Source organism: Dendrobates tinctorius, unplaced genomic scaffold (genome assembly GCF_039654945.1).
Source record: "Dendrobates tinctorius isolate UK_male_01 unplaced genomic scaffold, ASM3965494v1 ptg000133l, whole genome shotgun sequence".
NCBI classification, from domain to species: Eukaryota; Metazoa; Chordata; class Amphibia; order Anura; family Dendrobatidae; genus Dendrobates; species Dendrobates tinctorius.
Window position 1 is genome coordinate 2,902,331 of NW_027361801.1, and position 27,871 is coordinate 2,930,201.

General features: G+C 41.6%; 1 protein-coding gene and 1 long non-coding RNA gene across 2 annotated transcripts; both read left to right on the plus strand.

The window, feature by feature from the left end:
* LOC141048073 (uncharacterized) lies at window positions 1–27,828 on the plus strand. The gene is made up of 4 exons (XR_012219958.1): window positions 1–82; window positions 1,055–1,123; window positions 25,238–25,303; window positions 27,561–27,828. It is a non-coding gene; the product is annotated as an uncharacterized lncRNA (long non-coding RNA).
* Window positions 12,793–13,731, plus strand: LOC141048231 (olfactory receptor 6F1-like). The gene has a single exon (XM_073543665.1). The coding sequence runs from the start codon at window positions 12,793–12,795 to the stop codon at window positions 13,729–13,731; it is 939 nt and encodes a 312-aa protein (XP_073399766.1).
* Window positions 27,829–27,871: the final 43 nt, after the last annotated feature.

Below are 27,871 nucleotides of genomic sequence, written 5' to 3' on the forward strand. Positions count from 1 at the left end.
GTCACGTGCTCAGGTCCTGCTCGTGTTTGGATTGGCCCATCCGAGAAGCCAGGAAGGTCACGGACGCTCGCGGCTATGAAAGGTTTGCATGGCCGCTCGGTCATGTACTAGGATAGACTGTATTTACAGACTATGTGGAGTGAATGATGTATGCACGTATGAATGTCTCTGGTGAATGACTCTTAAGAAACACCTACCCTTGGTACGCATGTGTTGTGCAGCCTAGCCTGCTAGCGCCCAGGCTTAGGCGTAAGTAGGTCAGAGGTTGAGTCAGGCATCAGTCCTCACCAGGGACTCGGCACGCCTCAGTGTACGTGCTCCACACCTCATAGCCAGCGTCTATAGCGGCGCTCGCGGCAGCGACACCGCGCTCAGTGGGCCTAGAGGGACTCTAACCCCGTGTCCTTGGAGTAGAGTTCTGGGGCCGTACACTGTGCGCTCTTTTGGCCGGGCTCTGTGAGCTAAACAGGCTCCGGCATCTACGTTCAGCGGTTGTGCGGCTCTGTGCATTAACAGAGTTCACTCCTGTTCACATTGGGTGACGTAAACCACGTGTGACTGTTTTCACACCGCTTAATTCTTCCGCCATTATCTAGCAGCAGTGTACCACCTCTGCACGGTGGACCCCGGGCTGCGAACGCACCTACTACTATTTTATAATTTGGTGCGTTCTGCCAGCCCTAACAGAAACTGAGAGCATAATGGTGTACAGATACATTGACATGACAAGGATACACAGAAGCACCTTCATTTTCATATGGATTAAGAGTGAATTTTTGTGGAACTGCACTGCTAAAATGTTACTGGCACAATTTTTACACTATTTTTATGGGACCAGGTTCCCTATATAGATGCTTGCGTAGCTAAATTTGCTCCTGGGCTGGGACAGATTACCTTTGAAGAAAAAATGGCAACGTGACCACAGTGTGTTCGTCATTTTATTTTTTCATCTACTTCGCCTAAAACTATAGAATCACATGGTTAAACAATACAATAAATTACTACATGGGTCCTAGGTAACGGAACTGACGTGATCTCACTTTCTCCCGGTTAGAACTACTGTCCTTGATGGGAATGGAAGGTTCCAGCAAAATCGGAGGTATTATTTCTACATTTATTATAGGTAAGGTCTATGTTCATATTACAGTCTGGGGTAGAGAAACCATACAAATCCAGGCAGTGGCGTAGCAACTGTTTGTGGCGCCCGGGGCGGTCGAAAAATTTGCCGCCCCTTTGGTCGTTGATAATTCGGAAGCATCCGAAGAGCCCACACTACACTCAAAGATCTAATTTTTAGTCTGCTACTAACTCTGCTATTATTTCTAAATTTCTAGACTTTCAACTTCTTGCAGTTCTCTATATATATGTATGTATTAGCTTGATGATGCTGGATGAAGACCAAATGGCTTTTTTTAATAATAATTTTTAATAACGTGACAGAAAAAAACCCAGAAAGTACAAATTATTTTGGCGGACAGGAGGCGGACACTGACAGCTTGGGGTCCCTGTGCAAGAAATGTGTCCGGGCCCCCTCCTTTTATGGCGTCAAAGCTACGTGTGTGTGTATATATATAGATAGATAGATTATTGATATTATATAGCCACACACACACATACAGGTATATATTACATAGTCTCCTTTATTATGTATATTGCTGTCCCATACACAGTGCCTTCTCTTGTTATGTACAGTTCCGTCCCTTACATATTGGATTATATAGAGCCCTGTTTTTTATTACATACCGTCCTGTCTTGTTAGCTGTATAATGCAATGATGGCTGATGGAGCATGGGAAAGCTTCCTTTCTAATGGAGGAGCTGATGGACTGGTCGTCTGGTTACCGGCTCCTCGATCAGCAGTCATTTTATATCTAACAAGAGAGGGGACCATGTAATAAAAGAGGGCGCTGTGAATAACAAAAATAACAAGAATACACTATGTAAGAGACAGCACTATACATAACAGCAGAGGAAGCTATATAATAAGGGACGGCACCATATATAACTAGAGAGGATGGTAGGTAATAAGGGGCGGTGTTATACATAATAAAAGAGGAAACTATGTAACTAAGGATGGTGTTATACAGAATTAGTGAGTACACTATATACTAAGGGACTGTGTTAGACATAATAAACGATAATGTCTTCCTCCACCTCCCCCTGTTCCTAAGGCCATTATAAGTCCCCCTTCCTCCCATCCCAATCCCCCACACCCCTCATTGTCCTCCTCCCCTCGCATCCCATTATTGTCCTCTCCCCCACCTCCATCATTTTCTTCTCCACCACTATCTTTGCTTTCTCCCCCATCACTCCCATCATTGCCCATTCCACCACCTCCATCATTTCCTCCTCCTCCACCACCCCCATTTATTGCCCTTTCCACCACCACCATCATTGCATTCTCACCCACCACCCCATCATTGCCCTCTCGACCATCACCCCATCATTGTCTTCTCCCCATCACTGCCTTCTCCATCACCCCATCACTGTGCCTTCTCCCCATCACTCCCATCATTGCCTGCTCCATCACCCCATCACTCCCATCATTGTCTGCTCCATCACCCCATCATTGCCTGCTCCATCACCCCATCATTGCCTGCTCCATCACCCCATCACTGCCTTCTCCATCACCCCATCACTGCCTGCTCCATCACCCCATCACTCCCATCATTGTCTGCTCCATCACCCCATCACTGCCTGTTCCATCACTCCCATAATTGTCTGCTCCATCACCCCCATCATTGCCTGCTCCATCACCCCCATCACTCCACTCATTGCCTGCTCCATCACCCCCATCATTGCCTGCTCCATCACCCCCATCATTGCCTGCTCCATCACCCTCATCATTGCCTGCTCCATCACCCTATCACTGCCTTCTTCATCACCCCATCACTGCCTGCTCCATCACCCCCATCACTCCCCTCATTGCCTGCTTCATCACCCCATCATTGCCTGCTCCATCACCCTATCACTGCCTTCTCCATCACCCCATCACTGCCTGCTCCATCACCCCATCACTCCCCTCATTGCCTGCTCCATCACCCCATCACTGCCTGCTCCATCACCCCATCATTGTCTGCTCCATCACCCCATAATTGCCTGCTCCATCACCCCATCATTGTCTGCTCCATCACTCCCCTCATTGCCTGCTCCATCACCCCATCATTGCCTGCTCCATCACCCCATCATTGCCTGCTCCATCACCCCATCATTGCCTGCTCCATCACCCCCATCATTGCCTGCTCCATCACCCTATCATTGCCTGCTCCATCACTGCCTGCTCCATCACCCCATCATTGCCTGCTCCATCACCCCATCATTGTCTGCTCCATCACCCCATCATTGCCTTCTAGACCATCACTCCCATCATTGCCTGCTCCATCATACACACAGACACACACACACACACAGACATACATACATACACACAAGACACCACCTCTCTCCTCTCACCTGTCCGCAGCATCGCCCGCGCTTCCTCCCTCACACAGCAGCGGCCGCTGAATGATGACGTCATTCAGCGGCGCTCCTCTGTGTGAAACAGGAAGCGCGGCCTCCGGGCAGGAAGCAGGACGGACCCTTGCCGCTCCGCTCCTGCTATTCACTCTTGCAGGCAGCGGAGCTGCCGTGATCACATCGCTCTCTGCCCGCCGCTGCACTGCACTGCAGGGTGGAATTGCTGCTGCCGCGCCGCCCCCACACACATGCCGCCTGGGGCGGACCGCCCCCCCCGCCCCCCCCACGCTACGCCAGTGAATCCAGGACAGATTGTGCAAATTTCACCAATCCACCAAATTGTGAAAATAATATAATTTATCTACATTACTAATCTTTCTTTGTACAACCTTGTTAACTCTAAATATGTTTCTATCATCGCAAAATATTTTAGTGCCAATTCAGCCCTGCAACATTAGTGTGGGTGGCGTCAGATATTTCTTGTCAATATGGACTCATCAGAAAGAAAGTGAACCAAGGTGTCAGGTCTGATGTGTTTCCCATCCTTGTACTTGTCCATGATGTGCTACAACCTGCAGTTCCAATGTAGCGCTAAAAAGTTATCTCCATTAGCAAAAATCCTATAATTACCTACAAATCAAGTGGATAAATGGGAAAGTGAAATACCCCATACAGTTGTGGCCAAAAGTATTGACACCCCTGCAATTCTGTCAGATAATACTCAGTTTCTTCCTGAAAATGATTGCAAACACAAATTCTTTGGTATTATTATCTTCATTTAATTTGTCTTAAATGAAAAAACACAAAAGAGAATGAAGCAAAACTTTGATCATTTCACACAAAACTCCAAAAATGGGCCAGACAAAAGTATTGGCACCCTCAGCCTAATACTTGGTTGCACAATCTTTAGCCAAAATAACTGCGACCAACCGCTTCCGGTAACCATCAATGAGTTTCTTACAATGCTCTGCTGGAATTTTAGACCATTCTTCTTTGGCAAACTGCTCCAGGTCCCTGATATTTGAAGGGTGCCTTCTCCTAACTGCCATTTTTAGATCTCTCCGCAGGTGTTCTATGGGATTCAGGTCTGGACTCATTGCTGGCCACCTTAGAAGTCTTCAGTGCTTTCTCTCAAACCATTTTCTAGTGCGTTTTGAAGTGTGTTTTGGGTCATTGTCCTGCTGGAAGACCCATGACCTCTGAGGGAGACCCAGCTTTCTCACACTGGGCCCTACATTATGCTGCAAAATTTGCTGGTAGTCTTCAGACTTCATAATGCCATGCACACGGTCAAGCAGTCCAGTGCCAGAGGCAGCAAAGAAACCCCAAAACATCAGGGAACCTCCGCCATGTTTGACTGTAGGGACCGTGTTCTTTTCTTTGAATGCCTCTTTTTTCTCCTGTAAACTCTATGTTGATGGCTTTGCCCAAAAAGCTCTACTTTTGTCTCATCTGACCAGAGAACATTCTTCCAAAACGTTTTAAGCTTTTTCAGGTAAGTTTTGGCAAACTCCAGCCTGGCTTTTTTATGTCTCGGGGTAAGAAGTGGGGTCTTCCTGGGTCTCCTACCATACAGTCCCTTTTCATTCAGACGCCGACGGATAGTACGGGTTGACACTGTTGTACCCTCAGACTGCAGGGCAGCTTGAACTTGTTTGGATGTTAGTCAAGGTTCTTTATCCAACATCCGCACAATCTTGCGTTGAAATCTCTTGTCAATTTTTCTTTTCCGTCCACATCTAGGGAGGTTAGCCACAGTGCCATGGGCTTTAAACTTCTTGATGACACTGCTCACGGTAGACACAGGAACATTCAGGTCTTTGGAGATGGACTTGTAGCCTTGAGATTGCTCATGCTTCCTCACAATTTGGTTTCTCAAGTCCTCAGACAGTTCTTTGGTCTTCTTTCTTTTCTCCATGCTCAATGTGGTACACACAAGGACACAGGACAGAGGTTGAGTCAACTTTAATCCATGTCAACTGGCTGCAAGTGTGATTTAGTTATTGCCAACACCTGTTAGGTGCCACAGGTAAGTTACAGGTGCTGTTAATTACACAAATTAGAGAAGCATCACATGACTTTTCGAACAGTGCCAATACTTTTGTCCATCCTCTTTTTTATGTTTGGTGTGAAATTATATCCAATTTGGCTTTAGGACAATTCTTTTTGTGTTTTTTCATTTAAGACAAATTAAATGAAGATAATAATACCAAAGAATTTGTGTTTGCAATCATTTTCAGGAAGAAACTGAGTATTATCTGACAGAATTGCAGGGGTGTCAATACTTTTGGCCACAACTGTATACTAGCCGCAAACAGATCACTTTTATGTATCCATAAGATGAAATTTGAGCAAAACCTGTGTCACTCGTCATAGCAGAATGTAAAATACAGTATGTATACTATATGTATGTGTTTGTGGGCCATCTGGGCTATTTAAGACTTTTTAGAAGAGTATGTTAAAAGTCACAATGACAAAGCCAGAGGAAAGAACCAGATGTGTTGCCTGTTTTTTATTAACCCCTTAGTGACGAAACCAATTTGCAGCTTAATGACAGGCCAATTTTTACAATTCTGGCCACTGTCATTTTTTGAGGTTATAACTCTGGAATGCTTTAACGGATCCTGTTGATTCTGAGATTGTTTTTTCATGACATATTTTACTTAATGTTAGTGGTGAAATTTCTTTGATATGACTTGCGTTTATTTATAAAAAAAGCTAAATATGGTGAAAAATTTTTACATTTTGCAATTTTTAAATTTTAATTTGTATGCCCTTAAATCAGGGATATATGTCACACAAAATACTTAATAAATAAGATTTCCCACATGTCTACCTTACATCAGCACAATTTTGGAAACAAACATTTTTTTTTGTTAGGAAGTTATAAGGGTTAAAAGTTGACCATCGATTTCTTATTTTTACATCAAAATTTACAAAACCATTTTTTTTAGGGACCACATCACATTTGAAGTCACTTTGGGGGGGTCAATATGACAGAAAATACCCAAAAGTGACACCATTTTAAAAACTGCACCCCTCAAGGTGCTCAAAACCACATTCAAGAAGCTTATTAACCCTTTACGTGCTTCACAGGAACTGAAGCAATGTGGAAGGAAAAAATTAACGTTTTACTTTTTTTTGCAAACATTTTAATTCAGAACCAATTTTTATATTTTCACAAGTCTAGAAAGAGAAAATGAACTGAAAAATTTGTTGCACAATTTCGTCTGAATACGCCGATACCCTATATGAGGAGGTAAACCACTGTTTAGGCGCACGGCAGGGCTTGGAAAGGAAGGAGCGCCGTTTGACTTTTTCAATGCAGAATTGGCTGGAATTGAGATCGGATGCCATGTCGCGTTTGGAGACCCCCTGATGTGCCTGAACAGTGGAAACCCCTCAACCCTAACCCCAACACACCCCAACCCTAATCCTAACCCTAACCATAACTCTAACCACAAACCCAACCCTAACCACAACCCTAACCCTAATCCCAACCATAACCCTAACCACAATCCTAACCCAAATCCCAACCCTAGCCATAACCCTAACCACAAACCTAATCCAACACATCTCTTTCCCTAAACCCAACCCTAACCCTAATCTCAACCCTAATCCTAACCCTAACCCTAATCCCAACTCTAACTCTAATTCCAACCCTAACCCTAATTCCAACCCTAACTCTAATTCCAACCCTAACCCTAATTCCAACCCTAACTATAATTCCAACCCTAACTATAATTCCAACTCTAACCCTAATTCCAACCCTAACCCTAACTTTAGCCTAACTCTAACCCTAATGGAAAAATGAAAATAAATATATTTTCTTTATTTCATTATTTTTCCCTACCTATAGGGTGATAAAGAAGGTGGGGTTTATTTACTACTTTTTTATTTTTATCACTGTGATAGGGTCTAGCACAGTGACCAAAATGAACCAATAGGAAAAATCTTCCTATTGTTGCTGGGTACCAGTCAGCAGATCTTGGCGGGCACACTGCGCATGCGCCCGACATTTTTTCCCGGAAGAAGATGGCGGCGCCCATGGGGAGAAGCATGCGGGCCGGGGAGCATCAGGAGGTACCGGGGGGATCGGTGACCCAACTTCTCTCTCTGATGTGCGATCACATCAGAGGAGAGAGAATTTAAATGGCATATCAGACTGATTTTTTTGCTGTCGCCATTATACGGTTAATAACGGCGATCGCAAAACCGGCGTCGGTAAAAAATGACCCAAATCATGTTCTCTGGGGTCTCGGCTACCCCCTGCAGCTGAGACCCTGAAGAGAATCTGACTCTGGGGGGCGTTATACATTTAAACCTCAGTGCCGTTAATTAACGGCGCTGTGGTTTAAGTACCCTTAACTATCGCTGTTAAAAGGTGTATCGGTGGTCGTTAAGGGGTTAATATGCAAGTACTGTGTGTATATATATATATATATTTTTTTTTTTCTATGCTGTAAAGAGAAGGAGCTGCTCACTGGAACAATTCCGCTAGTCAGTCTCTGGCTTGATAGATGACCTACAGGCCTCCATCTGCATGCTCTTCATAGTTTCCCAATGTTCACTATGCATGCACAGCATGCTTTTGTAGGAGGCTTAAAGGGGGAGCCATTTGCAAATGGATATTGATTTGTCAGTTTGGTTTTTTTCTGTTAGTTTACACTGTTGCTTATGAAAGATGCGCTGGAACAGTCTTAAGCCCCCGTCACACACACGATCTCGCTAGCGAGATCGCTGCTGAGTCACAAGTTTTGTGATGCAACAGTGATCTCACCAGCGAGATCGCTGTGTGTGACACTGACCAGCGACCGCCCCCCCTGCAGGGTATCGCTGATCATCCTGGAATGGCCAGGACATTTTTTTGATCGCTGGTCTCCCGCTGGCATCGCTGCATGTGGCAGGCGGGAGACCAGCGATCAGCGAGCTGGCGCTGGTAACTAAGGTAAACAACAGGCTTCTAAGCGGTGCGCAGCGCTTAGAAACCCGATGTGTACCTTAGTTACCAGCGCGCCGGTGCAGGGAGCTGGTAACCAAGGTATGAATCAGGTTTCTAAGTGCCGCGCGCCGCTTAAAAGTGCTGTATAGTGCTGCAGAATTTAATGGCGCAAAATAAGCAATACATGATAAATAAATAATAATCTGCAGCAGAGAAAACTGGAATTTTATCAAAATTGCAGCAAGTATCCCAGTTATTCATAAATCATTGGAATTAGGGTCTAGGTCCATGTTTTATGCTGCTTTTAGCAAAAACTTGGTGACACATTCCTTTTTTATGAATTAAGCTTCTTACAAACATTGTCTCTATTTACATCATCCTGCATATTCCTCCTTTATTCCATTGTATAAGGGAGAATAGTATTCTCTCTACTGTTCTGCTGCTCTCAGGATATTGTACAATCTGGTGTCCACTGCAAGAAACACTTCTCCAGAGAAAAGGAAGGAAATAAAGAGTCAGAAAGAAGTTAAGATAAGAGCTGCGTGGTGTTTGATGTCATCTGCTTTAGTGAAGGTAAGAGGGCAGATGCTTGGGGTACAGGATATGCAAGCATGTGATAAGTATCAGGTATACAAATAGCCTGTTCAGTGAGGAGAAGTACTGGAACTCTAATATCACCTACTTGTAGTGGCAATCCTTAATGTCAATATCTACCTTTTAAAGGTCCTTGCCAAATGACTCGTGATTAGTGTTGAGCATTCCGATACCGCAAGTATCGGGTATCGGCCGATACTTGCTGTATCGGAATTCCGATACCGACTTCCGATATTTTTTCAATATCGGAATTCGGCATCGGAATCGGAAGTTCAGTTGATTGACGGCCTGACGTCATCATGATGCGCGGTGTGTGCGCATCATGATGCGCCGTCATTTCGGGCCTTCCGGGGGTCTCTGCCGGCCTGCCGGGGGGCTGTGCCGGCCTGCCGGGGGGCTGTGTGGACTGCCCGGGGTCTCTGCCGGCCTGCCGGGGGGCTGTGCCGGCCTGCCGGGGGGCTGTGCACCCTGTGGGGGTCTGTACCGGCCTGCCGGGGGGCTGTGCCGGCCTGCCGGGGGGCTGTGCTGATGTCCGGGGGTCTGTGCAAGCATCGTCCGATGGGACTACAAGTCCCATCGGGCGATGCCTGCTACCATGACAGTGATTGACACATTAGCCAATGATGGGACAGTAGTAGTCCCATCATCCGGCTAATGTGTTAAATGTTAAAAAAAAAAAAATACTACATACATACTACATGCTACATACATACTACATATATACTACATACATACTACATACATACTACATGCATGCTACATACATACTACATATATACTACATACATACTACATATATACTACATACATGCTACATATATACTACATACATACTACATATATACTACATACATGCTACATACATACTACATACATACTACATATATACTACATGCATGCTACATATATACTACATGCTACATACATACCACATACATACTACATACATGCTACATATATACTACATACATACTACATATATACTACATGCATGCTACATACATACTACATACATACTACATGCTACATACATACCACATATATACTACATACATACAATACATTCATACAATACATACATAGACATACAGTACATATAACATAGAGTAACATACTTACCAATACTTGTCACATTGTTCCCCGAAGCCATTGTCTTTCCGGAATAAATATTAACATAACAAACCACAAAAATACTCACCCACGATCCGAAGCAGTCCACGAGTGTGTCCCACGACGATCTTGGGTAGAGAACTGCAGCATCAGATGATGCTGCCGTTCTCTACGGGCTGCAGGAATCCAATGACGGAAGGTAGGTATCCTTCCGCACTGTATTCCTCCGCCACTTAAAAAAAAAAAAGTCCCTAGTCTCACTTTATGCCATTGCTGTGTGGGAAATTCCCACACAGCAATGGCATAAAGTGAGACTAGGGACTTTTTTTTTTTTTAAGTGGCGGAGGAATACAGTGCGGAAGGATACCTACCTTCCGTCATTGGATTCCTGCAGCCCGTAGAGAACGGCAGCATCAGCTGATGCTGCAGTTCTCTACCCAAGATCGTCGTGGGACACACTCGTGGACTGCTTCGGATCGTGGGTGAGTATTTTTGTGGTTTGTTATGTTAATATTTATTCCGTAGACGACAATGGCTTCGGGGAACAATGTGACAAGTATTGGTAAGTATGTTACTCTATGTTATATGTACTGTATGTCTATGTATGTATTGTATGAATGTATTGTATGTATGTAGTATATATGTGGTATGTATGTAGCATGTAGTATGTATGTAGCATGCATGTAGCATGTAGTATGTATGTAGCATGCATGTAGTATATATGTAGTATGTATGTAGCATGCATGTAGTATATATGTAGCATGCATGTAGTATGTATGTGGTATGTATGTAGTATATATGTAGTATGTATGTAGTATATATGTAGCATGCATGTAGCATGTAGTATGTATGTAGCATGCATGTAGTATATATGTAGTATGTATGTAGCATGCATGTAGTATATATGTAGCATGCATGTAGTATATATGTAGTATGTATGTAGTATATATGTAGCATGTATGTAGTATGTATGTAGCATGCATGTAGCATGTAGTATGTATGTAGCATGCATGTAGCATGTAGTATGTATGTAGTATGTATGTAGCATGCATGTAGTATATATGTAGTATGTATCATGTAGTATGTATGTAGCATGCATGTAGTATATATGTAGTATGTATGTAGCATGCATGTAGTATATATGTAGTATGTATCATGTAGTATGTATGTAGCATGCATGTAGTATATATGTAGCATGCATGTAGTATATATGTAGTATGTATGTTGCATGTAGTATGAATGTAGCATGTATGTAGTATGTAGTATGAATGTAGCATGTATGTAGTATGTAGTATGAATGTAGCATGTAATTTTTTTTTTTTTTTTTTTTTTTTACATTTAACACATTAGCCGGATGATGGGACTACTACTGTCCCATCATTGGCTAATGTGTCAATCACTGTCATGGTAGCAGGCATCGCCAGATGGGACTTGTAGTCCCATCGGACGATGCCTGCACAGACCCCCGGAGCCTGCACAGACCACCGGCAGGCCGGCACAGCCCCCCGGCAGGCCGGCACAGCCCCCCGGAGCCTGCACAGACCACCGGCAGGCCGGCACAGACCACCGGAGCCTGCACAGACCCCCTGGCAGGCCGGCACAGCCCCCCGGCAGGCCGGCACAGCCCCCCGGAGCCTGCACAGCCCCCCGGCAGGCCGGCACAGACCACCGGAGCCTGCACAGACCCCCTGGCAGGCCGGCACAGCCCCCCGAAAGGCCCGTACAGACCCCAGAGAGGCTGTACAAGGGCAGGAAAGGGTTTTTCTTATTCCGATACCGGAAGTCCCATAGACTTGAATGGGACTTCCGGTATCGGAATCGGCGATACCGATACTTTTTTTAAAGATCGGCCGATACCATCCGATACGATACTTTGAAGTATCGGATGGTATCGCTCAACTCTACTCGTGATAAGAAACCAAACCAGAAACTTAATTTACAGACGTGTTTTAGGCTGTTGCCCCTCATCAGTACAGAGCAGGAGAGCTGGATGAGCTATGTGTTAGGCCTCTGATAGGGAGTCTAAGGGGTAAAATTTCTCCTTATGGAGAGCTTTCCTTGTCAGAGGTCTCTCGCCCAATCCAGGTCTACTGCTTTGCACTGACGATTGGAAAACATCACAATACACATCTGCAAATGAAGCATCTAGTTTGGCTTCTTGTCCTAATTCATGTGGCAAGGCACTTTAAAGGGACAACATTGACTTTTCAGATTGCTATTTTCAATACTTGACCCTAGTGTTTCAGTCATCTTCCTTTCTAAAGAGAGTTTTATTTAATCAGTATTTAGTCTGGGAAACCGGTTTGCTGCTCACAGGATGCTATACAATGTGCTACCCAGCATGAGAAACACATTCCCAGAGAAAGAGGGAGAGAAAGAGTTAGGAAGCAGTTAAGATAAGAGCTATGTGATTACTGACCTCATGTACCTTAGTGAGGGGTTTTATATTCACAGCATAGCAAGGCCTATACGTATTCCTATGCCAACTTTATAAAGATCGAGATCGGAGCGTGATCAGATGGCTACCACCATAACTGACTTGCAGAGAGTAAATTAGTGACTACTTTTTCTAAAGTAAAATGTTTGCACATTATTTTTAATCAAAAACCTTTATTCTTTAATGACTTTGTGTAGCCTAAAAGTTAAACTTTTCCTAACCCTTTGCTTTATTCTAAGCCTAATATTTGGACAATGAAGCTAACAAATGAGACAGTTGTAACCGAGTTTCTGCTTTTGGGTTTTTCTCTACTGAAAGAGACTGGATTCTGCCTCTTTATTATTATATCTATTATTTATATTGTCACCATAACGGCCAATATACTCATTATCGTCATTGTAAAGACTGACCGCCGTCTACATAAACCAATGTACTTTTTTATTGGTGGACTCTCGTTTCTAGAGATCTGGTACCCTTCGGTCACTGTTCCCAGACTCCTTTGGTCTCTTAAAACCAGAAAAGAGTCTATTTCTCCTGTCGGTTGCATGATGCAGTTTTACTTCCATTTTTCTCTTGGTGCAACAGAAATCTTTCTCCTGACCATAATGGCCTATGACCGATATTTGGCCATATGCAATCCACTGCGCTACTTTAGCATCATGAGTCCTAAATTTTGCACTAAACTTATAACTGGATCCTGGGTTGGTGGCTTTGTGTCAATTCTTGTCCCATGTCTTCAAATCTCAAGTCTTTCATTTTGCGAAGGAAATCAAATTGACCATTACTATTGTGATCTTGGCTCTTTACTCAATCTCTCCTGCTCAGAAACATCAAGTATCGAAAACCTGTTTTTCTGCCTCAGTTTGTTAATTATTTTAGGATGTTTTCTATTAATAATTGTCTCATATATATGTATAATCCGAACAATAATGATGTTTCCAACCGCAAGTGGGAGAAGGAAAACATTTTCAACCTTTGCTTCACACCTGACTGTTGTATTACTATTTTACGGCCCCATTATCTTCATGTTTGTCCGACCCAATACCGGTGGCCTCCTGCACGTGAATAAAATGGTTTCTGTCATTCCGTCCGTAGTGACTCCTCTTCTGAATCCCATAATCTATACTTTGCGGAATCAAGAAGTGCTCGAGGCCATGAAGAAAACTGCTGTCACAATTAATGTTTTCCATTGAACATAATATTGAGCCTATAATTAAAGCTTGGTATTTGTTGACAGATAACAAGTGCCTATAACAAGGCCCAATCGATGAGATAAGTTGACCTGAGCTTGTTGTGGGTCGACGCAAACTATATGGGGATCGAATCATAATTAAAGGGGTTGTCCAGTCTTTAATGATAAGTTTGCAGTCACTCCATGTGACTGCAGACTAATCACAACTGTTTATTGTGATTATTACGTCCTGCAAACAAAGGCTGGACAGACATCTGTCTGAGATGGTTTAGTGCTTTGAGTAGGGGAATGGGCACCATGACCCTGGAGGTCCCTTCCAACTCTAACATTCTATGAATCTATGATGTTGGAGGGAAATGTGAAAGTAACACTATATGCACAGGGCATACATGAGTTAACAGTTAGCCAAGCCCTGAAGATTAATTCTGGAAATTTGGATCTGGATATGGCAGATAAATCTGGCTGAAAAAAACAGCAGACAGGAAAACTCAGCTTTCAGCTTGCAGAGCTAGAGGTCCAAAGGTGCAACCGTGGGTTTAATGGGGACCCTGAGACAGCAAAGGAGAAGTGGACAGAAGCTACATGTAGGCTGGATCTCGAAGCTTAGATAGATACTCAAGTCAGGCATGAGTATGGCACAGAAGTGAGCTCAGGAAGGAAGCAAGCTACAAAGTATGCCATATCACTGCAACAATACCCTCTGTGTAATGCAGAAGATGTATAAGTCAACCTTTGCACCTGATACTTGCCATACGCATATACATTGCATCTTGTCTACCAGTAAACTGCAGTTTATTATTACATCCTGGTGTAACTCCTTCCTGAGTAAAATGGTGATTCTGTGTCTGTTATTTCATCTTGCAGTATGCGGTCATAATAAAAGATATTTAACAGAGACTTTGCCGCACCCACAAATGGACCCATTGCACTAGTGTTTGAGGTCGCAACAGAACAACAGACCTTTACGAACCCACACTCCAAAGTTACTGATAGGAAATTTACATTGTGAGTCAGTGATCACAATGTGTGTAAATTACTTCAGAATATGTTGGTGCTATTATATTGCCAATAATGAATAAATTGTATACTTTGCCCTAATTAAAAATAGTCTGGAAAAGATTTATAGGTGAGATGCAAGGTCTTGGAGGTGACCACAAACCCCATGCACAATGCCGAAAATATAGAACAAGGCCAGCGTCATTTATAGTATTAAATTTATACACAGGTGCACGTACGCTGTGCTATATACACAAATATGTATGGAGGCAAAAACTGTACAACATCGCTCTGAAATTGAAGGGTTTTCTGATTTCTACCTTCTGGTGCACACCACACCCCAGCGTCCCAGCTTTCTGCTTGATGGAAAGGGGAAAGGCTTGCTCTTAATGATTGACAGTTAGGACCAATGGCTTGGCTGACCCAATGATCAAAACTGTGCGATCCCCAATGCTGCAAACAAAGGCAGTTTTTACTTTGCAGCAAGATAGACGCACTGGGGGCCTAAAGCTGGCTGGATCAGGCTATAGAGACTGTAGCAGCGGTCACTAACGTAGGCAGTGAGCAGTAAACTATGCAATTAAGAATCTCTCCTTTTTAGTAAGAAGAAAATTGCAAAGTTGCTTGTTTTTTATGATTTATGAAGATAAGGCAAGACCTTTAACCCCTTCCCGACCTGTGATGGAGCGTATGCGTCATGAAAACCTGTGCCATTCCGACCTGTGACGCAGCATATGCGTCATGATGGGATCGCGTTCCTGCGGGTTGGGTGACCGGGGTCACTGAAAGGTCACCCGACCTACAGGTACAGGAGGACTTGTATTTCACCCCAGGGGGGCTGGCTTTGTCCTCCCCCATGTCTACGAACGCTCTGATTGGCTGTTCAAAGTGAAACAGCTAATCAGAGCAATTGTAATATTTCACCAATGAAACTGGGTGAAATATTACAATCCAGCCATGGCTGATGCTGCAATATCATTGGCCATAGCTGGAGACTGCGATCTGCCCCCAACTCCGACTGATGGTGGCAATCTGCCGCTGCCATCAGTCTTTCTTCCCCTCCTTCCTGTCCTCCGCTGCCCTCCGCTCCCCTCCGCTCCCCTCTGTCCTGTCCTCCTCTCTCCCCCCACGGTCCGATTCCACCCCCTCCCCCCCTGTACCTCCCAAGTCCTGGTGTCCCTCCGTCTTCCCCCATGGGCGACACCAACTTCCAAAATGGTGGGCGCATGCACAGTGCTCCCGCCGAATCTGCCGTCCGGCAGATTCATTCATTCCAGGTACATTTTGATCACTGTGATCATAGTGATCAAAATAAAAAATATAGTAAATAAACCCCCCTTTATCACCCCCATAAGTAGGGAAAATAATGAAATAAAGAAAATGTATTTATTTTTATTTTTCCACTAGGGTTAGGGTTAGAATTAGTGTTAGGGTTGGAATTAGGGTTAGCGTTTGGGTTAGGGTTGGAATTAGGGTTAGATTTGGGATTAGGGTTAGGGGTGTGTTGGGGTTAGGGGTTAGGGTTGTGGTTAGAGTTACGGGTGTGTTGGGGTTATAATTGAAGGGTTTCCACTGTTTAGGCACATCAGGGGCTCTCCAAACGTGACATGGCACCACCATTGATTCCAGCCAATTTTGAGTTCAAAAAGACAAACGGTGCTTCCTCCCTTCCGAGCCCCGACTTGTGCCCAAATAGTGGTTTACCCACATATATGGGGTATTAGCGTACTCAGGAAAAATTGCCCAACAACTTTGGGGGTCTAATTTCTCCTGTTACCATTGGGAAAATAAAATATTGGGGCTAAAAAATTAGTTTTGTGAAAAAAAAGATTTTTTATTTTCATGGCTCTACGTTATAACCTTCTGTGAAGCACTTGTGGGTTCAAAATGTTCACCACACATCTAGATAAGTTCCTTGGGTGGTCTAGTTTCCAAAATGGGTCACTTGTGGGAAGTTTCTACTGTTTAGGCACATCTGTGGCTCTGCAAACGTAACATGACGCCCTCACACCATTCCATCAAAGTCTGCATTCCAAAACGTCACTTTTTCCCTTCCGAGCCCCGACGTGTGCCCAAGCAGTGGTTCCCCCCACATATGGGGTACCAGCATACTCAGGACAAACTGGACAACAACTTTTGGGGTCCAATTTCTCCTGTTACCCTTGTGAAAATAAAATATTGCGGAAAAAAATGATTTTTTATTTCACGGCTCTGTGTTATAAGCTTCTGTGAAGCACCTGGGGGTTCAAAGTGCTCACCACACATCTAGATAAGTTCCCTGAGGGGTCTAGTTTCCAAAATGGGGTCACTTGGGGGAGCTCCAATGTTTAGACACACAGGGATTCTCCATACGCAACATCGTGTCCGCTATCGATTGTAGCTAATTTTCCATTCAAAAGTCAAATGGTGCTCCTTCCCTTCCAAACCCTGCCGTGCGCCCAAACAGTGGTTTATGACCACATATGAGGTATCAGTGTACTCAGGAGAAATTGCTCAACAAATTTTAGGATCCAGTTTATCCTGTTGCCCATGCGAAAATTAAGAAAATTGAGGCTAAAAGAACATTTTTGTGAAAAAAAGTACTTTTTCATTGTTATGGATCAATTTGTGAAGCACCTGGTGGTTCAAAGTGCTCACTATGCATCTAGATAAGTTCCTTAGGGGGTCTAGTTTTCAAAATGGGGTCACTTGTGGGGGAGCTCCAAAGTTTAGGCACACAGGGGCTCTCCAAATGCGACATAGTGTCTGCTAATGATTGGAGCTAATTTACCATTCAAAAATTCAAATGGCGCTCCTTCCCTTCCGAGCCCTGCCATGAGCCCAAACAGTCATTCCCCCCACATATGGGGTTTCAGCATACTCAGAACAAATTGGACAACAACTTTTAAGGTCCACTTTCTCCTTTTACACTTGGGAAAATAAAAAAATTGTTGCTAAAAATCAATTTTGTGACTAAAAAGTTAAATGTTTATTTTTTCCTTCCATGTTTCTTCTGCTGCTGTGAAACACCTGAAGGGTTAATAAACTTCTTGAATGTTGTTTTGATCAGCTTGAGGGGTGAAGTTTTTAGAATGGTTTCACTTTTGGGTATTTTCATCCATATAGACCCCCCAAACTGACTTCAAATGTGAGGTGGTCCCTAAAAAAATGGTTTTATAAATTTTGTTGTAAAAATGAGAAATCGCTGATCAACTTTTAACCCTTATAACTTCCTAACAAAAAATGTTGAATTCAAAATTGTGCTGCTGTAAAGTAGACATGTGGAAAATGTTACATATTTACTATTTTGTGTCACATAACTCTCTGATTTAACAGAATAAAAATTCAAAATTTGAAAATTGCAACATTTTCAAACTTTTCGCCAAATTTCCGATTCTTTCATAAATAAACGCAAAAAATATTGTCCTAAATTTACCACTAACATGAAACCCAATATGTCACTAAAAACATTCTCAGAATCGCTAGAATCCGTTGAAGCGTTCCTGAGTTATTACTTCATAAAGGGACACTGGTCAGAATTGCAAAAAATGGCCAAGTCATTAAGATCAAAATAGGCTGGGTCATGAAGGGGTTAATAAATGCTTGAACGCCAATATAGCTACAAACACGAAAAATGTCAGATATTTGTTTTACAGTTTTGATCAAAAGTGTATAAGCCCATCTACCAATGACAAGGTAGCCTTGTTTCAGGTGGGTCCCTGATTCTGCAGACCCACCTCCCCTTGTGAACGGTGGCAGCCTTATTCTATATTTTTTGCACTGAACATTGGAGGACGCATAAAGCAAGTATTTCACATTTTGGTGGTGTTCATTAATTGCAGAGTGCTGATGCATGGTGTTTATATACTGTACATATTGTAGGGTTTCTCACTCTCAGGTAGGCAGTAAGGCAGCGTTCACAGAGGCACTGGATTGTTGCATCAAAACATTGTTAAATTGATTTTTCACAGGTTGCACAACACTGAACAAAACCATAAACATAAATCCCCAGCCATGTTCAGATGCTAACTAAACAGCACAGACCGTGACTACTCACACACGGCTGAGCTATCCCAATCCGGTCAAACAAAACAGTTTTATATAGAGGGCTATGTGAGGGCTAATACTGTATATAAAGAACTATGTGGGGGTTAATACTGTATATAGGAGGCTATGTGGGGGCTCATGATGTATTTATGGAGCTGTGTGTGAGTTCATACTGTGTATAGAAGGTTATGTGGGGGCTTATATTATATGTAGGAGGCTATATGGAGGCTCATACTGTGTATATAGGATGCTATGTTTGGGGGCTCATACTGTATATAGAAGGCCTTATGGGGGCTGTAATGTTAAGTGAGAGTTGTCTTCTGGAACACTCTAGAATCTTCCATTCCTCTACACACAGATGAGAAATCTGCCTGCCACAGCTGTGGCCCCCTCCTTTTTTCCCCACAGCTATCTGCCTGCTGGTAATAGGACACCAGACATTTCCTGCGGAAGCAGCTATCCCCTTCCCCCTCCCTGCACAGGCAGGGGAAAGACTGTCTTTGTTTGAAGCCATGAGGCCAATTAAGTACTGGGAAATATTAAAAGCAGTCATATCACAAGAACCATACGCAACAGAGATATAATAACCACATCCCTGCGTAGGGCACGAAACCGACGTTCTGATCCCTAATTTTCACGGTTCTAGCACCCCCAGACACTGAGATATGGATTACTTCTAAATGGTATGTCATAACTACTGCATGTTTGGTTTTGAATTATTATATTCAACGAACTACAAAAAATAATACCATGTACGTGTTTATACAAGTTACCCCCGGCGAGATATCGTTATTATAACTTTCACAGTTAGATTGTAACTTAGAGAAAGGGGGGCTGACCCTCTCCAGACTGCCCCTTTCATGATGTAACCGACCCTATGCTATAAGATATCCCTCCCTTAAAATTCTTCAGTTAAGCTGCAGAGTCTGTGCTGACAGGACCCCCTCCCAGATGAGCGGAGATGTATGGCTGGCTGTCCCTCCCCCGGCCACATGGCTTGCCTAAAGACCATTAAGCAACTGTAAGTTTAATTGCTGCTTTTAATCCCATTTATTTTATATTTGCAATGTACATATCTGATGTCTCAACTTTGTAAAATCGTTTTATCTTTGTAATCACTGCCCCACTTTGGGGAATAAATCGGAAACTTATTAGTCTGTCTTCATACTCTAAGAAACAAATTTAAGCACCTTTAAGATAATTACGCTACTGATTGGGTTGGCTTTGAACCCCTCTATTAAGTCTATAACTTAAGCAGAAAAACCTGGAGCTGGTGGCGGCGTGGTGTGTTTTGGTTGGTTGGGCTAGCTGGCAGTGACGGAAGGGTGTTATATGCTGATTGGGTGGCTGAGGCCAAAGCATTGATAATTCCCTCACTGCAGCAGCCAGATCGCCAGTGCACAACAAGCAGCCCGTCCGGCAACCAATTATCCTAGGTGTAGTTCCCTGACTGATCTGAGGATAAGGGGGGCGCCAGAGAGCTGCGAGTTCCAAAGTGGAACTGAAAAGTGGGCTATCCATAAATCCCGCAGTTCGTGGAAGATTGTTAGCAGTGGTGGGGCATCCAAGATAGCCCCCCTGCGATAAATTGTTAGGGCAAGACTAGCTTGCTGTTTTTTTCACATGGTGCCAGCGGTGGGATAACTAAGATAAGCCCCCACTGTGCCTGTGATAGCCGTGTGTCGGCAGTGCGTCGCATCCCTCCATCCTCTGACATACCCGTGTCAGCGGCGGGTTTGTGACAGGGGCTCATACTGTACATAAGAGGCTATGTGCGTGCTCATACTGTACATAAGAGGCAGTGAGCGGGCTCATACTGTATATAGGGTGCTGTGTACGAGCTCATACTGTGTATAGGAAGCTATGTGCAGGCTCATATTCTATATAGAGGCTGTGGGATCATACTGTATATAGCAGGCTAAGTGAGGGCTCATATATAAAGCAAGCTATATGTGGGTTCATATTGTATGTAGGAGGCTAGGTTAGGCTCATATTGTATATAGGAGACTATATGGGGGCTCATACCGTATACAGTGAGCTATGTGTGGGCTCATGCTGTATATAGGGAGCTATGTGAGGGCTCATTCTGTATATAAGAAGCTATATGTGGGCTCATACTGTGCATATATGCAGCTATGTGTGTGCTCATACTGTATATAAAATGTTATATGGGGGCTCATACTCTATATAGTGGGCTATGTGGGGGCTCCTACTCTATATTGGAGGCTATGTGCTGGTTCATACTGTATATAGGGAGCTATGTGCAGGCTCATACTGTATATAGGAGGCTTTGTGGAGGCTCAAACTTTATATAGGAGGCTATGTGGGGGCTGATGATGTATTTATGGAGCTGTGTGTGAGCTCATACTGTATATAGGAAGCGATGTGTGGGCTCATACTGTATATAGCAGGCTAAGTGAGGGCTCATACTGTATAAAAGGAAGCTACATGCAAGCTCTATTGCATGTAGGAGGCTAGGTTAGGCCCATATTGTATATAGGAGACTATATGGGGGCTCATACTGTATCTAATGAGCTTTGTGCGGGCTCATGCTGTATATTGGAAGCTATGTGCGGGCTCATACTGTATATAAGAAGCTATATGTGGGCTCATATTAAATATAGAAGGCTATATGGGATCATACTGTGTAAATATGTAGCTACATGTGTGCTCATACTGTATATAAGATGCTATATGGGGGCTCATACTGTATATTGGAGGGAATGTGGGAGCTCATACTGTATATTGGAGGCTATATGGAGGCTCATACTGTATATAGGAGGCTATGTGGGGGCTCATACTGTAATTAGGCGTAACCATATAATACTCACCTTTGGAATATTTCTTGCTTGTTTGCGGTGTTTCATTATTTGATCTATTGGAAAAATCTCACATGAATTAAAAATCATAAAAATTTTTTTTTTTCTTCAAAGACTCTTTTGCTAACTCAAATTAACCTGATTTAAAGGCAATACCACAAAAAACACGTGAAAAAAAAAAAATATATATATTTTTTATATAACAATAATAATGAAATAGTTATAATTCTATTAGTATACCTTTTTCAACGTGTATAAGTGTGTGCCACTGGAAGAATGGTAAACCATTCGAGAAAAGATTTGTAAACCGAATCAAAGAAAAACCCAAATTTTGGTCAAAAAATGTATATAAAAATTAAATAAGATATATGAATAATAAAAAAGTCATAAAACAGATATACGATTAAAATACCTTTATTAAGTAATAGTAATACGAATACATATAAAAAAGATGTGTGCTCAAAAGAATTTTATATATACACCTATATAGGTTAATAAAGCACGGCGTTCCCCATTAATAAATAACTATATTTTATCCCTCTATACATTGGCTCCTTAAAAAAGTGACATAAAATATATGGAGACCATATAGGCTCAAACAAGTGTCTGTGCATAGAACCATGTGGTGATGCAAAACAATCAACAAGGAGAGAAACCAATGTGATGGTATAAAGTGCAAAAAATGCAAATTCCAAAAATAAATAAAAGAGTGAGTGTAGGGGAAAGGAGGGAAGAATAGAGGGTATATACCTTGGAGGAACGCTGCTGGATGAGCTACACACGCCCGACGTACGTTTCGGAATGAATCCTTCGTCAGGGGGTGGAGTGTGTAATCACAGATCTCCCTAAATACTCCTGTGCAAATAACATGTGGGAGGATTAAACCTATCACGGCGCGCGCGCCGCCATGTTGGCCGGAAATGGATCCGCCCTCCCGTCACATGACCGGTAACCTAGTAACAGGATGCCAGACACTGACGTAGGAATAGGGAAGCCGGAACTCAGGCTGCGCGTGCGCACAGGCCATCCACTCACATGGTATAAGCACACCTCCAAATGTGGAAGGGTGACTGGGTTAAGCGGCGCATGCGTAGCCAGTAAAACAAGAGGTACCCGACCATGTCCGAGAAGCCCAAAAGGGGAATCCGATGCATGTGTCGAGAAACACCGAGTCCCTGGCCACGCACGCGCACATCCAGTTCCCAAACACATAAGCTAAAAAATATATATGAAAACAAAATAGAAAAAATAAACATAGACTCCGGAAAAGAAATTTCTTTGCAAAAGAGTATATATATATATATGTACTTTCAAAAACGCATAGCAATCAATATATAAAAACCACATAATAGAAATATATCCATATACATCTGGACTACTTCAATCGAAGAATACCATATAGAAATCCATATACAAATAATAATAGAATGAGAGCATGTATAAAAATAATGTTATCACATATTATATAATGATGTATAGTACATACATTAAAGGTATCAAGAATGGATTACCATTTAAGAGTACAAAAACAAGGAAAAGGAAGAAGGAAAAAAAAAAAAAAAAAAAAAAAATTTTTAAAATAAAAATAATATATTGAATACATAATGAATGAATAATTAATTGAATAAATAAATAAATCTTCTTCCATGGATTTGTACTAAACACGATGGACAGTCACAGGTATGTATTTCTTCATGCATCAAATAATTCCGGATCGTCTTTCATCACTCAAACCATAAGAAGGGAAGAAACATAGTTCCTTAACAAAAGAAATATAAAATATTAATAAGACATAAAAGAAAGGAGGGATAAAAAGGGGGGGGAGAAGGGTGAGACAAGGGGGTCCGCAATATTAAAAAATAACAAAAATAAAAAATAAAAAATAAAAATATATAAATATATAATAAGAATAATAATATATTACAGTTTACAGAAAAGGTGCAAAGCTAAGATTTTCGTTAAGACCTAAAGGTGAGACTGTTTTGAGGCTCCAAATCCACTTAGCTTCCAACCGTGCTAAAGGGGCACTTATTCTACCACCTCTAATGTTTGGTTTTACCATATCAATGCCAATTATCCTCAATTCGTTGGCGTTGCAGTTGTGGAAAAGTTTAAAATGTTTCGGTATAGTTTTCAATATATTTATATCCTCAATTTCCTTTGCCGCTAAAATTCCCAAAACATGTTCCCGAACCCTTACCTTTAGTTGACGGGTTGTTAATCCAACATAGATTAGGGAACAGGGGCAGGTGGCATAGTAGACAACTGCTTTGGTTGTACAAGTTATTGTATGAGTGATTTTATACATACTTAAGCCATCCGAACTAGAAAATGTCTGGGCTTGATCAATATTTGAACAAGCCACACATTTACCACAAGGTTTACAACCCCACGCTGGTTTGGAATCCAAAAAGGACATTGACTGGATGGGTTCTGGAACATAGTGGCTTTTAACTAATTTATCCCCCAAATTTACTGGTCTCCTATAGGTTATGCTTGGTTTAGATCCAATATAGTGAGATAAAATTGGATCAGTATGTAATATGGGCCAAGCTTTTTCCAACATTTTTATCATCATATTCGTCTGACCGTGATATTGGGTAATATATCTTATTTTCCTATCAGATGTTGATGGTCTCGAAGAGTATAGAGCCTGATGTCTTGATACATTTTTTGCTCTATTGAATGCCCTTTTCACAGATCTGTGGCTGTAGCCACGATCAAAAAATCTAAGTTTAAGCTCATCCGCTTGTTTTAAAAAGTCTTCCTCATTTGAGCAGATCCTACGTAATCGCAGGAACTGTCCAATGGGAATAGATTTCACCAAAGCTGGGGGATGCGCTGAAGTAGCATGAAGGAAAGAATTTACTGAGGTACTTTTCCGAAATAAGTCAGTCTGTATGCAATTCTCCATATCTCTTTTTACTTTTACATCCAGAAAGTCAATCACATCTTTATCAGATTGATAAGTGAGATGTATGTTCATAGTATTATCATTTAAATTTAAAATAAACGTTTGTAATGATACGTCTAAGAAACTTATGGAGCTGTTAATTAAATTGAACATTAACTCTTTGGCAGAGATTGATAAGTCCCTTGAAGAGGCATATACTAGTGCCAAAGCTAATTTATCTACAGACCAACTGCAACTGATTGGTTTACAATTGGATAAACATATCGAACAATGGATTAAGGATATACAAGTTAATCAGAGCAATAAATTGATGAGGGATCAAAGAGATTTCAATTTGGGTAGAGTATACAGATGGCGTAAAAATGCAACCAATGAGAATAATGGTGACCGTCAACATAATCGTAATCCATCTATGTCTTCCAATCCATCTGTGAGTGATATTTCTGGTGCCTCTACTTCCGCCTCTGTATCAACTTCCATTATCTCTACACCTAAGAGAAAACGTGATGTACGGTATCAACCGATGAAAAGACTTACTAGATATACTCCTGACAATAATCTTAAGGTAATTAATTTGAGTACTCACATTTTTTCACCTGTTGAAATTAATTTGCTCAATAAAGGTCTTATGTTCTGTCCTACTCCACTCTTCGACCAATTTACGGCAATCAAAGATTTAAATCTTTTTGCAAGAAAATTATTATTCAAACGGCATTTTCATGACGAGACTATTTTTCAATTGTTCCCTACAGAGGCGGAACAAGAGGCGCTAGATATTCTTGATAATCTGGCTAATGATCATAATACATTGGAGAAAGGTAAGATCCCTGAATCAATTCGTCCACGTTCTCGAAAATTCCCACCATTATCATCATGTCCAGTAATTGATGTTTTCGTTAAGACAGTGAGTAAAGAATTTGAAAAAATACCACGGTATCCCAGCAATAATAATCTAAGTAGAGAAGAAAGACTGGGTCTCAAGCGGTTACAGGATCTGAAAGATGTGGTTTTTAAACCTGCAGATAAGGGTGGGAATGTGGTGGTTTGGCCAAAATCACTATATGAAAAGGAAGCATTTCGGCAAATTAAAAATACCACGTGCTATAGAAGACTGACATTTAATCCCTTGATCAAATATCAATCTGAATTGGTGTCTATCCTAAGTAATGCAAGGGATAATGGCACTATATCAAAGGAACTCTTTATGGCCTTACAGATAGATGAACCATCCATTCCCACCCTTTACCTGCTACCAAAAATTCACAAGAACCAAAATATCCCTCCGGGTAGACCCATTATTTCAGGGTGTGGGAACTTTATGGAGAATGTTAATAAATTTATAGACTCAAAGTTACAACCATTAGTAGAAACATTACCCTCGTTTACTAAAGATACAAATGAGTTTTTAAAAAAAGTTGATGGACTATATATTGGTGTGGACACACTATTTGTGACATGTGACGTTGAATCACTCTATACGAACATACCTCACTCTGATGGCATTAATGCAACCAAATTTTATTTGCAATCCTCAACCATGTCTCCATCTATGAGTCAATTTGTAGAGCAACTTTTATCCTTTGCACTGTCTCACAATTTTTTTCTTTTTAAAGGGTCCTTCTACCTGCAGCTCCAGGGCACTGCGATGGGTGCATCTTATGCACCGGCTTATGCAAATCTTTTCCTGGGGCTGTGGGAGAGGGACCTTTTCCTGTCGGATCGTTTGTCATCAATGCACCGCGTTCTCTTTTGGACGCGGTACATTGATGACATATTTTTGATCTGGCAGGGATCCGTTGAAGCACTCAAAGAGTTTATTTTAAATTTAAATGATAATACTATGAACATACATCTCACTTTTCAATCTGATAAAGATGTGATTGACTTTCTGGATGTAAAAGTAAAAAGAGATATGGAGAATTGCATACAGACTGACTTATTTCAGAAAAGTACCTCAGTAAATTCTTTCCTTCATGCTACTTCAGCGCATCCCCCAGCTTTGGTGAAATCTATTCCCATTGGACAGTTCCTGCGATTACGTAGGATCTGCTCAAATGAGGAAGACTTTTTAAAACAAGCGGATGAGCTTAAACTTAGATTTTTTGATCGTGGCTACAGCCACAGATCTGTGAAAAGGGCATTCAATAGAGCAAAAAATGTATCAAGACATCAGGCTCTATACTCTTCGGGACCATCAACATCTGATAGGAAAATAAGATATATTACCCAATATCACGGTCAGACGAATATGATGATAAAAATGTTGGAAAAAGCTTGGCCCATATTACATACTGATCCAATTTTATCTCACTATATTGGATCTAAACCAAGCATAACCTATAGGAGACCAGTAAATTTGGGGGATAAATTAGTTAAAAGCCACTATGTTCCAGAACCCATCCAGTCAATGTCCTTTTTGGATTCCAAACCAGCGTGGGGTTGTAAACCTTGTGGTAAATGTGTGGCTTGTTCAAATATTGATCAAGCCCAGACATTTTCTAGTTCGGATGGCTTAAGTATGTATAAAATCACTCATACAATAACTTGTACAACCAAAGCAGTTGTCTACTATGCCACCTGCCCCTGTTCCCTAATCTATGTTGGATTAACAACCCGTCAACTAAAGGTAAGGGTTCGGGAACATGTTTTGGGAATTTTAGCGGCAAAGGAAATTGAGGATATAAATATATTGAAAACTATACCGAAACATTTTAAACTTTTCCACAACTGCAACGCCAACGAATTGAGGATAATTGGCATTGATATGGTAAAACCAAACATTAGAGGTGGTAGAATAAGTGCCCCTTTAGCACGGTTGGAAGCTAAGTGGATTTGGAGCCTCAAAACAGTCTCACCTTTAGGTCTTAACGAAAATCTTAGCTTTGCACCTTTTCTGTAAACTGTAATATATTATTATTCTTATTATATATTTATATATTTTTATTTTTTATTTTTTATTTTTGTTATTTTTTAATTTTTTAATATTGCGGACCCCCTTGTCTCACCCTTCTCCCCCCCCTTTTTATCCCTCCTTTCTTTTATGTCTTATTAATATTTTATATTTCTTTTGTTAAGGAACTATGTTTCTTCCCTTCTTATGGTTTGAGTGATGAAAGACGATCCGGAATTATTTGATGCATGAAGAAATACATACCTGTGACTGTCCATCGTGTTTAGTACAAATCCATGGAAGAAGATTTATTTATTTATTCAATTAATTATTCATTCATTATGTATTCAATATATTATTTTTATTTAAAAAATTTTTTTTTTTTTTTTTCCTTCTTCCTTTTCCTTGTTTTTGTACTCTTAAATGGTAATCCATTCTTGATACCTTTAATGTATGTACTATACATCATTATATAATATGTGATAACATTATTTTT